This window comes from Athene noctua, chromosome 20, assembly GCF_965140245.1.
Source record: "Athene noctua chromosome 20, bAthNoc1.hap1.1, whole genome shotgun sequence".
In the NCBI taxonomy this organism is placed as follows: Eukaryota; Metazoa; Chordata; class Aves; order Strigiformes; family Strigidae; genus Athene; species Athene noctua.
This window is the reverse complement of record NC_134056.1, coordinates 7,418,531-7,435,135: the sequence shown is the minus strand read 5'-3', so window position 1 is coordinate 7,435,135 and position 16,605 is coordinate 7,418,531. Positions and strand designations below refer to the sequence as shown.

The 16,605-nt window shown below is 48.9% G+C and overlaps 1 protein-coding gene across 3 annotated transcripts in view; it reads left to right on the top strand.

Annotated features, from left to right (window-relative positions):
- Positions 1-9,202: 9,202 nt before the first annotated feature.
- LOC141968743 (uncharacterized) overlaps positions 9,203-16,605 on the top strand; it is a 162,154-nt gene continuing 154,751 nt past the window's right edge. For all 3 annotated transcript variants that reach the window (XM_074923809.1, XM_074923810.1, XM_074923808.1), the window contains exon 1: positions 9,203-9,440. In XM_074923809.1, the coding sequence (XP_074779910.1) occupies positions 9,385-9,440 (56 nt within the window). In that variant the 5' untranslated portion in view covers positions 9,203-9,384. The remainder of the gene's footprint in view (positions 9,441-16,605) is intronic.

Below are 16,605 nucleotides of genomic sequence, written 5' to 3'. Positions count from 1 at the left end.
TGGACAGGACCTCCACACTGGGAGAGCTAGAACAATGCTGACTGAATTGTTTATACTGTATCTAACTTGCTGGAACATTAACCGCTTCTCTCTCGGCCAGTTGGGCCCCATTAGAGCTGAGCCAAGTTCATCCCAAGAGGGTGTTTGGTAGGAATGGAGATGGTCCAGCCTCTGACATACCTGAGCCTTGTGTCCACCAGATCCACTGATGAGTCTCACAGCATGCAGGGGCTCCTGAGCTTTTGGTCCCCAATTAAAAGTCCCACTGTGAAGCCACTTTGATGCACTCTGTACAGTAGAATTGCATTTAAATTACAATAAATTTTTTTAAAAAATCCAAACACCTCTCAAGCTCTGAAAACAAATAAGCAAACAAAGTCCCCTTCCATGAAATCCCATTTCAATCACTTCATTTTATTTCCCTCTTCTTTAGGGAGGAGGGGATTTATTTCACCAGTGGGTATATAAATATTGACTTTTCCTTTTTTTTTTTTTTTTTTGGAATTGGAGGAACAGAGACACAACCAGGTCTCTTACTAGTTCTTACCCAAACATCAGTAAGTACAGTCTTTCTGCAGTGGCTTCGATTTGGAGAGCTTTGCCAAATACTATTGCTATTGAAGTAGAGAGAGGAGAGTGTGCAGATATGAAGAAGTGTATTTGCTGGAAGAAAAAAAGCCTATTAGCTTTGAAGCAGATTTGTATACTCTCAGTTAACATACTGAGTATGTCAGAAGATAACTTCTCTGTGAAAATGGGCTGTGTTTCTGCTTTATGTGTGAACAATTCAAGCGAAGTATGAAGAAATCAAGCATTGTTCTGCTCTAAGTGGCACAGATTGCATTTCAGTCAGTGCAGATAAAGTGCTAGGAATTGTCTGCTGTACTTCAGAAGATGTATTTGAATTGCATGTTTAATCAGCGTTTTGGTTTTTTTTTTTTACATGGGATTTTACAGCCAGATAAAACTGAACGATCTCAAATGAACTGTGCATCTGGATGATGGCAGGTCGTGGTGAATATAAAAGCTGGTTGGGAAATAGATTTACACTTTCTCCTGCAGGAGAGGCTGCTGCCAACTGCATAGTGCAGTAATAACTGCTCACTGGCAGCGCGTTACGTCTGAAGGTCTTAAACCTCTTTACACATAAGATGATCTATATCACAAGCTTCACTCTAGAGACAAGAACATAACGGCACAAAAGCAATGGTTTAAGTTGCTTCAGGTCACCCTGTGGGTCAGTGGAATAGTGAGAACCAAAACCGAGCTCTTCTGAGATCTAGGTTAGCATGTGATCCTTTGGACCCTACCACCTCCAGGCAGAGAAGAGCCCATCGGCTCTGTCTGAGACACCCAGGACCAAACAGATGTTAAAAAATGAGGTGACACCTCTTTCCAACTAACCAGCCACATCACTTGTCATCAGAACAGTGGTGAGCAACTGCCTGCAGGAATCGCTGAACCCAACTGCTAAAGGAAACGGTGTCACTGCAGTACACTGTGGCTTGGAATATGTAAAGCAATTCCCTGTTATGGTTGGTTTGTATCTTAAAGTTACTCTCAGACTAAACAAATTGCAGTTGTTTTGGGGCTGATACTTCAGAACTTAGTGGAGTAGAAGCTTTTGCTTAATGTACACATGTGTGTGCATGCAAGGGATGTCTCATCCTTGTCATTGCCTAAAGAAGCTTTTTTGGTGTCATTAGTGAAGCCCAGTGCAGGGTGGAGCACAAGAGATGCTCATCTCAACTTTGTCTAGTCCTGCCCTTCCTTCATTTTGCCCTGGACTTATCATTTCCACTTCAATTTCTTCCTGACCCAAGGCGGGTATGATTTCCCCTTGAACGGTAAACTGCTCCCACGAACCTGCCCAACCCCAGTACAGAGGGTTATCTTTCCTACAGCAGTTGGAACTGACAACTTTTCAAAACAAAAAATGTTTTTACTTGTAAAAAAACTTTTTGGTTTAAATAGTATTACCTTCCATGTTGGTCATAACAAAAAGTTGTTTTGATGTTTTCTAAGCTCTTCTTCCTTTCCCCTCCCCACTGAAACTACTTGGAACCTGACCCAGGCTTAGTTTCTGTCTTGCACAAAATCTCTGTACCAGACATTTGCATTGTAACATGCTGCCTCTTGAAGGCCAGGATCTTGCACTGATTTCTGTCTCCCTTTTGAACTCAGCCTTGAGGCTTGCTGGGTGTGCAAATGAGCTCCAGCTGCCGTAAGCACCATTTGCTCACGTTTAGGCATGTGCATCCACAGAGCAAATGGCTCCTCTTCTCTGAAAGGACATAGCATGACTCGGTAGTCGGTACCTTCCAATATTTTATGCCATTGTCCATGTGTCCACAACAGGTCAGGCTCACTGCTCCTGCCTACGTCAATTCGGTGTTGCCTGCAGCAGTGCTACTGGGACAGCCAGAAAGCTGACAGACCACCCTAGAAGTGAGCAGTGCTGCCTAAAATTCATAAGCACTGTGCACGTATGACTTGCAGAATTCAGACTTAAATTTTACACGCTGGCTTATGCTTCCTGCCACAGTATATGCTTGTAGTAGCAACCACAGTGGCAATTGTCTTCAGTATACAGGAAATTATTTAGATCACTGGGCACTTTTATGTACTGGTGTAACATCCATCTTTGCCATGGGAGAAGGCGCTCTTCAGGTGGTTCTGTTCAATGAAGAAAAGATGTGCTGTTTCTTTAGAGAAAGATCGCATTACCTGCACTCACCCAGGAAGCACACGTCCATCTCCACCAACCGAACAGGGTCCTTTGGCATCCCAGTGGGTAAAGCACTTGTGCCTGCTGATGCATTACTGCATTTAACTAGCAAGCCTCCAGACTGGAAGAATTCCTGCTCCATGTGCAGCAGCCCAGTGGAGATTTTGATGGTGGATTATTTTTTCCCCCTGTGGTAAAAGGAGGAAACTGGCCTTGGTTTTCTGCTGTGCAGTTCAAAATGTAGCACAGGATCACTACGCTATGCCAAGGACAGCAGAACAGCCTGGTCTGGTGTTTAGATTGGAGGACTCAAGCTGTCCAGTATTGATGACTCTCTTGTATTTTCCAGTGGCACCAGTGACTGCACAGGTCCTAAATCAGCGCTAGGCTGAATACAGCTTAGGAACAAATAGACAAACAGGGAAAATACAGGGATGTTAGCAAAACCAGGCAGCCTTTGCCTGATATCTTAAATAAAGATGGTCAGGCCTTAGGAGTTGTTTTATCTTCCTGTCAAAGCATGCCGATGTGTTACTCTGTCGTGGCTTACTTGTCAGTTCAACACTGCTTGCTTGTAACATCAGCGGAATGATTTGCTTTACAGCCATCCCGTAAAACTGTAGTTCTCTAAATATCTAAATAGAAGTGCATGGCAGCATTGCAATCAGCAGGCAGCATTTCCTTGGGAAGGGTGGGCTTGGACTTGTATCATTGCATTATGTTTCCTTTCATTCGGCTGGAAAAAGGCTCTGTTTAATGATTAACAGCCTTTCCTACCTCTCGGCTGGCTGGGCAGCCCGGTGTGATATGGTATAGTTGGAAAGCACAGAAAGATCAGTCTTTGCCAGACATGGCATCCCCGCAGCACTGGTCAAGAGACAAAAGCCTTTAGTGTTCCCGAAAAGAATTTAAAACATTTTACATCAAACGGCTGCAGAAGTTCAAACATGTCACCGCTAGCCTGTGGCACAGGATGGGATAGGGTTGTCAGAAAGGCTGCAGAGAGGGGGAAAATAGCACTGGGTGGTAACTTGGTTACATACATGATTTTTGAGCTTTCTGTACATCTCCTGTATGATTAATACCCTCCATAGTGGACTGGGAACAAAAAACATAACCCGCAGCAGCTTTTGCATCACAAAAGAGCTGTCAAACAGCAGTCCTGAAAATCAGAAATGCTGCATGTTCTGCTCCTCAGCTGAAACCTATTCTTGTAGTCATGGCTGAAGCCAGAAAGAGAAAACGAACAGGAGCATCAGCTGACTGAACCCCAGCCGGGCCAGCTTCTGCCTTCATGGAGATCTTGACTCTGCCATGGGTGGAGAGACTTCTCAGCAACAAAATGAAGCTCATCAGCAGGTTTCTGCTCATGACCAGGTCCCTACAGGGTAGGGAAGACTTTTGTCCAGGGCTTGAACTAGTGCCGGTCATTTAAAGAGAGCTCATGAGTGTGAGAAGTGCCAGTGCGGTCACGTCAAATACAGGATCTGAGCAGAAAAGTCGTGTAGGAATTAGGAAATCTTGTGCAGGGAATTATACGTGGGAGAGCACTGCAGTCAGTTGTGGAGCCCATAAAGGGCAAAGGGGCTGGGCTGCTCTCAAAGGGACCAAGAAGGGATAAAAAATGGTCACTTTGTTGTTAATATTTTGGTGTCAGCCCGACAGCCAGGGATCAGGACCAGCCCCCCTGCCTGAAGCTCTCCAGGCACCTCTTGCGGCCAAGGCTGCTGACATTCACAGTGCAGGTGCTAGGTCAGCCCTCAACAAGATGTCCCCAGGAGCTGGAGACTGGCACAGCCAGACCCTCCTGCGCCACTGCCTGGATTTCCGTGACTGTGTGTGAGTCCTGTTTCTGAGGACGGTTCATCTTCTGCTCCTGCTCGGTTTACAGGGCTGGATCCAGCCCTCCCCCGTGCCCTGCTCCCTGTGGAAGGTGTTCCTGGGCCATACCACCCAGCCACAGAGCTGTGTGCCCCCATGGTCCCAGGGACCATCTCGCCCTCATGGCAGTGGCCCTTCCCGCAGGGTGGGTTCCCTTTTCCTCTGGCTCCAGCAACTCTCAGCCAGGTACCAAGTTTAGATACTCCTGGTCTGGGCTGGAGGCAGCTCCTCAGCCCAGAGGGGAGTGAAAGGCTCTTTATTCCCACCTCTCCTTCATCTGTTTGTTTGATCCCTCCCACAAGTTTTTCCGGTGCCTTGGGTTTCACACTGCCTGTGCCTTCTGCCTGGTCATGCCACGCTTTTAAACCTGAATAGGGTATTTATCTAAATATATCCAAATACATCCCTATAATTCCTTGTGAGTTCTAGGGGCAGTGAATGATTCAGGATACTTTTCTGACTTGTGCAAAGGTAAAAATGATTGAACTGTAATTCAGTGTCGTCCTTCAGGCCAAGCCAAACCAGGAGGGCAAGCCCAGGTTAGTGTCTGGGATTCCTCTGGTCCTTGAAGCCGGGCACTGTGAGTCATGCAGCAGAGCTGTAATGCGTGCTCACCATGGCTCCTAGATGCCTCCACACTTGGTTTTCCAAGAGGAGCAAAGAGACAAAATTATATTAATAGGAGCCTTGATGCTTAACCAAGCTACGGATCCTGAGGAGAGGTGGGTAATGATTCTTCTGGAAACTGGCTAAATACGGATGAATATTTTAAATGCTGTATTTATTCAGGCAGTAATGACATGCTGCTTTTTTGGAGAGGTGCATTTTGTCAAAAGCAAGTGTTCTGTTCCCTGTTCTCGATGTTGTGTGGTGTGTGGTGGCATTTCCTCCTCCCCTGTACTTTTCTTATTTTGGCTAATTAAATGAGAACAGTCAATTCTAATTCCTGCCCCCCCCCCCCCCCCTTTTTCATTTCACTGCTGTACTGATTTACTTCAGTTTACTTAGTGTTTTAAAATGTTTTCTATTTAAATTTGGAAGGGGAGAAAAATAAATCTGCTAAATATATTTCTATTCAGATCATATGTTGTGGCTTTTCTCTTTTTGAAGAATGAGGTCTAATTTTTGAACCTGAATTCACTTGGCACTAGTCTTGGCTTCAGCAACGTTGGGTTTCCTTTTGTTTTAAACTAATTCCCTTTTTCCTACTGCTGGGCTACATTTATGTCTCCATGCTAGCAAAGCTTTTATGCATGTGTTTGGTTTGAAAGTGTTCATCTGAGGAAAGTAAATTGGGCAGAGTATTTGAGGATGGAGCTCGAAGTCTGGTTTTTGGTGGTCCTTGGTGCTGTGGACCTGAAGCATTGACAGTCCTTAGCAGCTACCCGTACACATCCCACCTGTGTACCTCTTTGAAAAAAGACACAGCACATCCTTTTGCTTTCTTCTCTGTCCCTTGCTCTGGGAAGCCAAGGCCTTGTTCTTTTCTGCATAGAGTGGGGTTTTTTGAGGGGAAGGAAGGTTACTGCATACTCGCTGCTTTTGGAAGAGAGAAAAGGTAGAAAAGAGCAGGAGGATAAGGTGTATTCTACAGCATAGGAGTTTCCACATGCTTCTTTGTAAAGTTTTGGGTTTTTTTTAAATAGGTTAAAGCTTTATCTTAAACACTTAAGCTTGGCTAGAATGTTTCTCAGTGAGGAATGCGTGACTGAGAAACATGGAAAAAACAGCTGGGGAAGAAATAGCTGAGAAAAATTGAGATTTTATGTGATTTCAGACAAGCTATATGACTGCCTTTTGTCCCCGAAGTTCCAATCCTCAAAGCTGGTGTGGATGGGTCATCTGAGCTCCCAGGCCTTCAGAGAGTTTTAAGACAGGTTTGTCTGTGCATAGGAGTTCCTCACAAGTATCTGGATGTGTAATTTAGCTGCATTCTTCTGAAAAGGTTTTCTTGAAGACAGTGGACTGTGAGGCTGTTAGTTATCTATCCCAGTCATAATTTCACATGTTTCAAATTTTTTGTTATTGCTACTTAAAGCTTCATCTGTTATAGCAAGCAAGGGAGCAAAATGCAGATACTTCAGAGCAAAGGTATGAATAAAATCTTATGCCTATAGAAATTGGGAGATGCAAAACCACAGTCCCAGCAAGCAACCACAACTAAGTCAAATATGTGTATTAAAGGAGAGAAGTCCTTAGCATGCATGGTAACAGAAAATGCCATGTGTACGGGAGACCTGATTTATAGTGGAAACCTTAATTTTTTGGCCACATTGAGGTCAGGTTTTTGAGTAAAACCTGCATTGCTGAGTCAGACCAGTGGATCCTTGAATTTTCTGCTCCAACCATAACATCTTTCCCCGCTAGCTTCGAGTTCAGGTACATGGTGGGTCGATGTTGATTCTACTTGAGGCTGTATTTTTTTTCATGGGGAGTGTGTAAGTTCACTGATCAGATTCGAGGTGCTTTAGTTCCACCTGGTCCTTCTCCCTGTCTTGGGGGATAACGTGGCAAAATACAAAATACCTTTGTGGTGCAAGCCCCTGGGGTGGCTCAGCTTTGATGCCCAGACCCACGCTGGTGCTGGGTGCTCAGCACCTCGCAGGACCTGTCCTTTGCTTTGTAGACCTTTGCAGCCTGCCCTCCACCCTGGAGCAGCAATGCCCATGTAGCTCTGCACCCGCAGCCCTCCCCTCCCTCCTCCAGCTTCATCCCTACTCCATCCCTTGCTGGGGGGTGCCCGGGGTGCCCCCCTGCCTCCCCATGCCTGCAAAGCAGCCCTGAACCTGCCCCTCGGAGGCTGGATCTCTGCTCATTAGCTGATGTTTGCTGAAACCGGATACCTGGGGCACCCCAGCCAGCGGCGGAGTCCCCTGGCTGCAGCTATTTAAAAGGACAAGGGCAGCCTTAGAATTTCCACCTCTTTCACATCCATGTCCCTCCCAACGCCCGGTCCCAACTTCTCTTCTCTCCTGGATCCCTGCAGCATCCATGACCCACGAGTGGAGCGACAGCCCGAGGGGAACCTGCCCGTGCCAGTCCTGGGGAAGGATTATCTGTTGAATTTGGGGGAACCTCGGGCTTGCCAAAAAGCCTCGGCTCGCTTGGGCCCGTGAGCCTGGCAGGCACTCGCTGCCTCCCAGCGCAGGAGACACCTTGAGACTGAAGGGGAAGGCGGGAGGAAGAGGCTTGGGGGTCGTTTTTTGTTTTGGGTTTGTTTTTTTTTTTTTTTTTTTCTCCTTTTGCTTTTTATTATTATTCTTCTATAAGAAGTAGAAATTGCCATAAGCTGCTGGGACAAATGAATGCCAATGAACACAGGGCTGCGAGGAGACGGTGCACAGCCTCTCGCCTCGCTGCAAAGTAAGTGCCCAAGGCAGAGACGCTTTGCAAGGGGGAAGGGAGCAGGGCCGAGGGGGCACCCAGGGGTGCAGGGAGGAGGTGGGAGGGTGCAGTGTGGTGGGCTGCCCTCACCTGCGTGAGGGAATCCCATAGAGCTGAGGGATTTGCTGTGTCCTGGCGTGGACAAGAGGGACCTGCCTGTCACCCTGGGGTGCGCACGGTGGCTGGGTCCCAGCTCGGTGGGACTTTGCAAGAGCTGGAATAGCAGGGGGGGCACAGGGGTGCAGTGGTACCCACATACAGAAGCCCCCTCCCCTGGTGGGGCTAGCTAAGTGGACTTGGGATCTGGTTTACTCTGATGGATCTTGCATAAGAAAACTCATTCCCCTCTCCCTGTCCTTCGGGCTGCAGCTTCCATCACTTGGTGCTGGGAGGAGAAGGGGGCGTCTGGAGATGCCCTGCACCCAGTCCCCTGTGTCCCCACTCCCTGTGGAAGGTTCCTGCAAGCCCCCTCCCCAGGCTCCCAACTGCCTCTGCCAAGTGCGGGGCCCAAGGGAAAAGCCGGGTCAGGTACCTTATAACCTGGTCCTTGGCCAGCCCGTGGCGAGGTGGGTCGAGGGCGGTTTGGGCTGAGGGCTCGTGGCCCCGGGCCCTGGGCGCTGGCGAGCAGCGATCTCCATCAGCAGCCTCCCCTGAGCAGGGGCCTGTGAGCTTCCTCCACCGAGCCTGGAAGGGGTCTTCCACTGCTTCTCGGCAGCTCTTCTGGCCGAAAGAGTTTCTTTCTTTATTTATTTATTTACTTTGTATTATTTTTTGTAAGTGCTTCGGTATTACAGAGGAGGGCAGCAGAGAGAGGCAGCAGGGACATCCTTAAATAATTTTCATTTCTCAAAATCTGCCTTTTCCTCTTCTCTCTAAGTCCAGAGGAGAGATCCTTGGGGGGGTGGGAGGCACATCTGCAGTGCAAATAAAAATAATAATTACAACCACCAACCAAACAACAACAAAAAAAGTAACAGCTAAGAAAAAACACTTTAAATCAAGGACTTTGGAAATCCGAGATCACAGAAATTGTACTATTAATAAGGAGGAAAAAAAAAAAAAAGAGAGAGAGAGGCAAGAAATCCAGCGACCATGGGCCAGCCTGGCTTCCTAGCGTGTACTTTCTGTTCTCTCTCCTTTTTCCCAAGGTAATTGCAGTCTGCCGAGAGGGAGTTAAATGGGATTAAAAGATCTGTGTAAGCAAAAGGACCCAGAAGAGAAGGAGGAAGGAGTGAGCCGTCCGGGCCAGGGGGTGTCTTTGACACAGCTGAGCCCCTTAGAGAGGCAGAGAGCTGAGCTCCTGGGAAGGATGTACCCACAAACCGGCCTGTCCCCCTTTTTCTGATGGATTGCCGCAAAAATTGCCCGAAAGAGACAATGCACTAAACGTGATGGAGCCGGAATCAGAGCCGGTCTCCAGACTCAGAGCTACAGCAGCAGGCAGGGGGTGAGTACAAAGTCCTACTTCTCCCGGCGCCGGGGAAGGGCAATCCCGGGCGGGGATGGGGGTGCCCGGGGAGCCGGGGGATCCCGGGAGGGCAGCGGGAGGGGAGAGCCGGCCCGGGAGGGCAGCTCCGCTCCCGGGAGGCTGGGGACGGGGTGGGGGAAGACATTCCTTCTGCCAGGGGATGATGTGAAAACTCCTGGGCTGGAGAGGAAGAATGGGCTGGGAGAGAAGGGAGGCCACGCTGGAGCAGGAGGGTGGGAATGGGGCTGGGGTGTGCGGAAAGGGGGTGAGAGTGGGGGGCTCGGGGCCGGGAAGGGCAGGAGGAGCCCCCCCCCCCCCCCCTTCTATATTCCCACGCACCGGGGAAAGGAGCTCGTGGTCCGGGGGGTGGGCGCCGATGTTGCCCCCACGCGAGATGCAGGCACGGACCATCCCACCTCTCCGCTCCCCCTCGCACCCTTCCACCCTTGCCGGGCACGGCCGGGGGGGGCAGGTTCCCCAGCCCCTCCTGGGAGCCGGGGGGAGATAGATGCTGCTCCCTGAGGCTGTCCCGCGGGGACGTGGGGGACACGAGTACCTGGAGATCGCCGCCGCGGTCCTCCGGAGAGTGGGAGAGCCATGTGGAGGGCTGGGGCAGGGTCAGAGAGGCAGGCGGGTGCCTGGTGGCATGTTCTTCATGTGTTCCGTGTACACACACGCGCACAAATACTCCTTTCTATGTACGTGTACATCTAAAACATGACAGCACACACCCAGCCCCCATCCTCTTTCTCACACAGCTGGGACCAGCATTTACTATTTTCATTGTTAAAGTTGTTGTTGTTATTGTTGTTGTTATTATTTTCCCGGGGACGAGCAAAGGGTTAATCCCTCTGGTTGCGTTGTCGGATGTAATGATGATTTACCGACACTCCCTTGGAAAGACTGGGATTCTTCTGCCTGGCAGTTTGAAAAAGTTGTGTACAGGATCCCTCTGCTGCTGCCAGGCTGGGCTGGGCTGTGGGATGGGGTGAGAGGCTGGAAACGGGGCAAGGGGATTTGGGGGCACCTCCCCTCCATCCCGAGGGTCACCCCGCTCCTGGCAGCCGCCCCTTTAGCGCAGCGCCGGAGTCTGGACGTGGATGAATGTGCAGTTTCCTTTGTAGGCTGAGCGCAGCTCTGCCTGCATGTGTCTGTGTGTGAAGTTATGTGGAGAGATCAGAACGGCTCCCAGGGGCTGCAAACAGCTCTCCTTGCAAAGTTTTTCATGTGTTTATATATTCACGAGGACTGAATTTTAGCACTTTATGGTTTGGGGTTTGGTTTTTTGTGTGGGTTTTTTTTTTTATTTTTTCGCAGACGTGGCTGTGGCGTGTCTGGAGATGCTGGTAACTGCGGCATCTCCCAGTTGCACCTTTTTAATGTTGGGCATGATCTGGAGTGAACTGCCCGCCTGGGACCGTGCGAGGGTGGCTGTCTCTCAAAAAGAGAGAATCGAAAGGGGAACAGAGAGATAAAGATTCCTTTGAAAGACCAAGAGCAGCGTCGCAGCGAGGGGAAGGGCCCCGATGCTGGGGAGATACTTGGCACCAGGCGCAGTCGCTGCACAGAGCACCAGCTTGTGAGCGTGATGGAGAAGTTGGCTGTGATCACGCTACGGATGAGGACAGGGAGATCCTGCTCGAGTCCCAGGGCAAACTGGACCCTGCTGGGGACAGAGTTGGGCAGCAGGGACCCAGGAGAAGGCAGCACAGCTGCCAGCTCACCGGGGGTCTGTATCTGGTTTTGCAGCTCAGTGTCCCAGGCTAGCGTTGTGCGTGGCTACACGGGGTGTGAGTGTCGCCGTGCCATGGGAAATCTGGTCTTTTCTGGTGACTGAATATCTGTGTCTTTTGTTCCCAGGATCTCCTCTGGCTTAAATACCTCGCCAGCGTGCTGCTGATCCGTTCCCTCCTCAGCAGAGGTCGCTTGCTACCCTTCACATTATCTCCCGATGGGCTTTTTGGTGCTGGGTTTTGATTTGCTTGGCAGAGTTCAGTGCTGTGCATTCTACCATCCCCACAGCTGGACATCCCTCTTGAGGCCATTAGTCTTGGAGAGGTTCCTCTGAGCCCAGAGCTGGGTTGTGCCTGGGCTCGCCAGGCCACCCTTGTGCCACCGAGTCCTCCTCGGCGTGGGTGAGGGTAGTGCTGCCTGAAGGCAGCGTGTAATGGGAACTTTCTGGTGCATTCCCATGTGACACTGCGGGTCCCGCTTGTCCCAGCACTCCTGCAGCATCCCCCAGAGCGGGGCTGGTGGCTGAGGAGCTGCCAGATGTGCAAGAGACCCATGGATGGGAGTGGGAGGGCTGGCTCACCAGGGAAGAAGCAGTTTCAGAGTGTGCTGAAGCCTTGTCCTGGCTCGAGCAGCCAAAGCTTGTAAAACTAGAACACAAAGTTTTACAGGCTCTGCAAGCTTAAAATGCCCCTCTTGATCGTTTCCGCTGATGCATTTTTAGTGAGCACAGGCTCACTAAACCACAGAGGAAGGCTTTGCATTCAGCTGTGCATTGAGCACGTGTCCAGACTGTAGCACTTGTGCTGTTCAGCTGCAGTTGTGCCACCTTGGCCCCTTCCAGCCCCAGTGCCACATGCTGGCCAGGGAGGAGGTTTGCTGGATGCTCCTGGAGGTCTGATGGGTGCCTGCTGCTGTCACAACCCTGCATTGTTGGAGTAATGCTGCTCTGGGGCCCATGTGCTGGATGAGAAACCCGCACACATGGTGATACAGCACCCACCTGGCTCCACGAGGTGGGTCAGGTCCTGGGAAGGCCTGAAAGGGCTGGAGGAAGGCACAGCTCCTGTTTTAAGAGGAAAGACCATTGCATGCAAGCTGAGCCGGTGATCTGGAGACAAATTATGGCACTTCCGGACAAATTCAGCAATGGGAGCAACAGGCAGGCAAATGATGTGTGTGCTGGGTGCCTTGGGGTAGAGAGGAGGCAATTACACAGCCTGCTGGAGCTGTGTCCCAGGAGGGAAGGGCAGTGTCACAGCTAGGGCTACAAGCTGTATCCAGGTCCCCCCTCTCCTGCTGCTTCGATGTGCCTCTCTGAGCAGATCCTTTTAATAAAGCTCCAGTTTCATTCCCTTTCTGCTATGGGTTGAGCTGATAAAATCTGCAGTGCTTGAAAACAGTGTTTATGCAGGTTACCTTGCTGACTGAGACTTGTGGTGAGGGGAGTTGTAGGAAGTCTCTGACCAGTATCAGACACAGAGCATGTGGGTTTTTTTCCACTCTCTCTTTCTTTACCAATTTGTTTGGGGCATAAGTAGAAATGATGGACGCTTACTGAAGTGCAAATGGAAACAATGGGGAATTCTATACGGGTCTGCCAAACCCCATTGACAAAATGAAGGAATGCAAAGGCATTTGTTGGAAGGACAAAAAAGGAGTTAGATGACAGACCATGCTTAGCGCTTCTGTTTGTTGAGGGCTCCAGTTACTAACTGAGAACACGAAGGCAAGGACCAGTAGTGAGTATTGTCACTTCACACATCAGCAAAGTCAATAATCCAGACAGAGGGTGTGAGCAAAGAGACCATGTAATGGGTTGTCAGGAAAGATCCCCTATTGTAGAAAGTTGCTGGGAGGTATCTGGGAGGGTATTTGAGTCATCACAGCCATGTCAGCCTTGCACCTAGCAGGTGAGGAAGAAGGTGGTCAGCAGAGGAGCTGGTTAGCTCTGGGCCAGCTTTGTGCAATGAATACAAAAGCTCTGTCTCCCAGTTAGGACGACAGGGACCAGCAGTTTGAAACCCATCAGCCCCTTTGTCTGTAGGTATCACCATAAACCCTTGAGAGAACACGGTGTGAGGTGTCTGCAGGAGGGAGGGTTGGCCACATGGACACTTCATCTCCATGTTCTCTGTACTGCAGATCTTCATTTCCCTCCTGGAGAAATCCTGAGATGAGCTATAGGTGTTGGGGGAGCAAATACCAGGCACTTAAGCATCCAGACCCTGCTTGTGCCTGGCTGATGTGCAGGCGTTTAGGAGAACAAAACTTCTTTGCAGTACTTGAGACCTACTGCCATACCACTGCCAGGAGCGCAGGTCCCTCCCCTTTGTGAATCCCATTCCTCCCTCTCATCAGGCCCCGTGGGTCACTCTTTTGCTACCAGGGGCCTCCTCCGAAGGAAACAGCAGCTTTTTCTGGGCCACAGTTGCTAAAGACTTGAGATAGACCTCTACAGGCACAGCACTAAGGGCATTTTCATCCTGAATTAAGATTATATTTGGCAGAAACTGTGCCAGAGAAACTCTGGGAATTTCTGGGCTTGCATGCACGCTCCAAATTCTGTGGCAGGGTGGAGGAGTTCAGACATTCCTGTTCAGGATCACCCCACGGATGGGTTGGAGTCAGGCCTAGAGAGCTTCCCATCCTAGGGAGTTTTCCCTGTTTTGGCTACTGGAGTCTCCAGTGATAATGGTGGGACAATCTTTGAAACCCTCTGCGTGGTACTCTGCTCAGCGCTGTTCACGCTCAGGCACCCGCGCTGACGTCCCACCTCATCTTCTCCCCTTATGGCTGCACGTGCAATGAATTTCTACTTGCCATCTGAAAGTCTGTTTTGATAAACATATGCCTAGGGGCAGTGGGTTGGATTCTGGATGTTTTTTGTGTACTCGCTGCAGGATGATATTTTTGGAGAGCTGTTTTGAACATTAAAATCTTAGAGAGGGGTGCTGAATTTCATTCTTCCCCACTTAATATTGAGAGTTTCTAGATCATTCTTCGATTTCTAAGTACTTTTAAATGACCATGGAATTGTATCTGTCTGGGCCATATCTGCTTGTCTGCTTTTTTCTTAAAGATGCAGATGCTGAATGGGGTTACAAATCGATACCGTTTCAGTCATCTCAGAAACTCTCCCCTTAGCATGCTGGGTTTTGCAACAGTGCCTGCATACACCAGACAAAAATCTTTGACTGGAGGTGTAAATCGATAGCTGGTTTATACTGCAGAAAATATCCAGCACAGGACTGTGCAGGGTCGTTACAGGGATGTCTACATAACTGTATGTTCCCATTGCTCTCTCCAGAAACTGAGAGTGAGAAGTACATAGTTTCCAGAAGCCCTGAAAAGAAAGCAGAAGTCTGCTCTGCAAAGGATGATACTAGTATGAAACAAGATTTCTACCCCAAAAAGCTGGGAGGGGAATCAATGCCACGGTGAAATTTAAAGCCTCAGTATGTAGTTTGTGATTTTTGTTTCCTGTTGCCTACCAAAACTGCCCGGGAGTCTTACAAAATATCACCTTCAGTCACGTGCAAAGGATCTTAAGCAACTTATTTTCTTCTTTTAAGATACACTGTCTGATCTACAGCTAGAAATGTAGATTTGCCTTTCTTGAAAAGCAATTTTCAACATCCAGCTGGCTTTCTGATCTTTTGGACAGAAAGAAAATGCACCTGAATGGAGGAGAATGGGGGGAATCATTTTTCCACCCTGCAAGAATGTTTGCAATTTCAAAGATATTTCCCCACTGTAAATGAGGGAGAAAGCAAAATAAAAAATTAAATGCTGCTTTGGGACCCTGTAACATTTTCTTCAGCTTCAACCCATCATCTAAGCAAACAAGATGTCAAAATCATTTTGGACTTCTTTTTTTAAGCTGAAACTGTTCCAACCAATTCCAGAAATTGTGAAGTGGAGAATTAGCTGATCACAACTATTTAACGTATTGTTTCAGCTTTGTCAAACTTGCACTTTTTTGAGGATAATTGCTGACCAAGTCTATTCTAGAGGCTATTGTTTTACCATTGTCCTTAGTTCAGTGTAGTGCTTTATTCCAGTGGTTGTCAGGTAAGACCTGATATGTTCAGCAGGATTTCTTCCTTTACTTTTGCTCTTGAGGTTCCTGCCCTGAACATGGCTTTACCGGGGCTACAGCAGCCAGACACACTGTGCACAAGCCTCCTTATCACCAAAGGAGAGGTGATAACTCTTCTTTAGCCTCCAAGTTACAACTTGCCACTCTTGGAAGTCCGATCTTTCAGTGCTCAGTAAGAAGATGGCAAGTGAGTCTGGAGGCTGAAAACCCAGGTTACAGTTTTGCAATTGTATGCTAATTAGCAGTCATGATTTCATCAGGTCTCCGGACTGGTGCCTACCACCACATGCAGGGACCTCCTGCCTGTCCTGAAGCCCCAGCAGAAGTGGTGCCTAGACCTTCTGGTTGCTTTTTGTAGGAACTCCTCAGGGTGATTACTCTTGGCTGCTACCTGCGTGTGCGTGGTCCTCACTTGGGAAGATGCTAAAATCGCCATTCGGGCTGAGAAGTGTTATTACCAGTCTTTGTGCTTCTCTGGCCCTCTCTGTTGTCTTCTGCCTTGCACTTTTGGCACTGGTTAGTTCCCACGGACTGATCACAGGATTTCGCAAAAAGTAGTGAAGCAAAATCAAGCTGTAGTCAGTAGCTTCAGTTTGCAGTAAAGAGAGTTTGTCTGCACTGGAAAACTTCTAGGGGTCGCATACGCTTACATCGTATGTATTTAGGGGCACTTCCTCACCTAGTGACTATAGCAGTGGGACCCTCATTCTGGTATTCATGAGCCCTATGCAATAAAAGAAATAAATGCCTTTAGTGGGTACCTCCTGACAGAATCTCTGTGGAAACTGCTGGTTGTGGGAAGAAGCTGAGATAAAGGCAAGGTGGGTTTGATAGCTCTATATAAGGAGAAAAATCTTCATTTACCATTGCTACTCAAGCTGCTTATGCAATCCTGTCGCTGCAGAATTGTAACGGAAAAAGAGCCTGCACTATAAAATCCTGCAATAATTAACAGCCCCATCAGTCACAGGTCTGCCATTTGGAAGCTGGTTTTGCTTTTTCCATTAAGTTGGTAAATTTTGCCAAAGTGTTTTTCTTCAGTGTTTTGGCACTTGGCCCCGTTCTCAACTCTTACAGTATTGGCTGTGTGAGGGGTCCAGGAGCGGGGCTGAGGCCAGCTGGATCCCACTCTGCGCATTCATCTCCTTTATAGCCCCGTCAGTGTCACTGGAATGAAATTACGTGCTGGACTTTCCCCTAAGGCTCGTTCCCTTCTCTGTGTTGGTCAACGGGGATTTTGGAAGCAAATATAGGTTGTGAAGGTACCCCCCAAAAAAAGATCTGGACTTCAGTTTGGTGTGTTGTATGCAC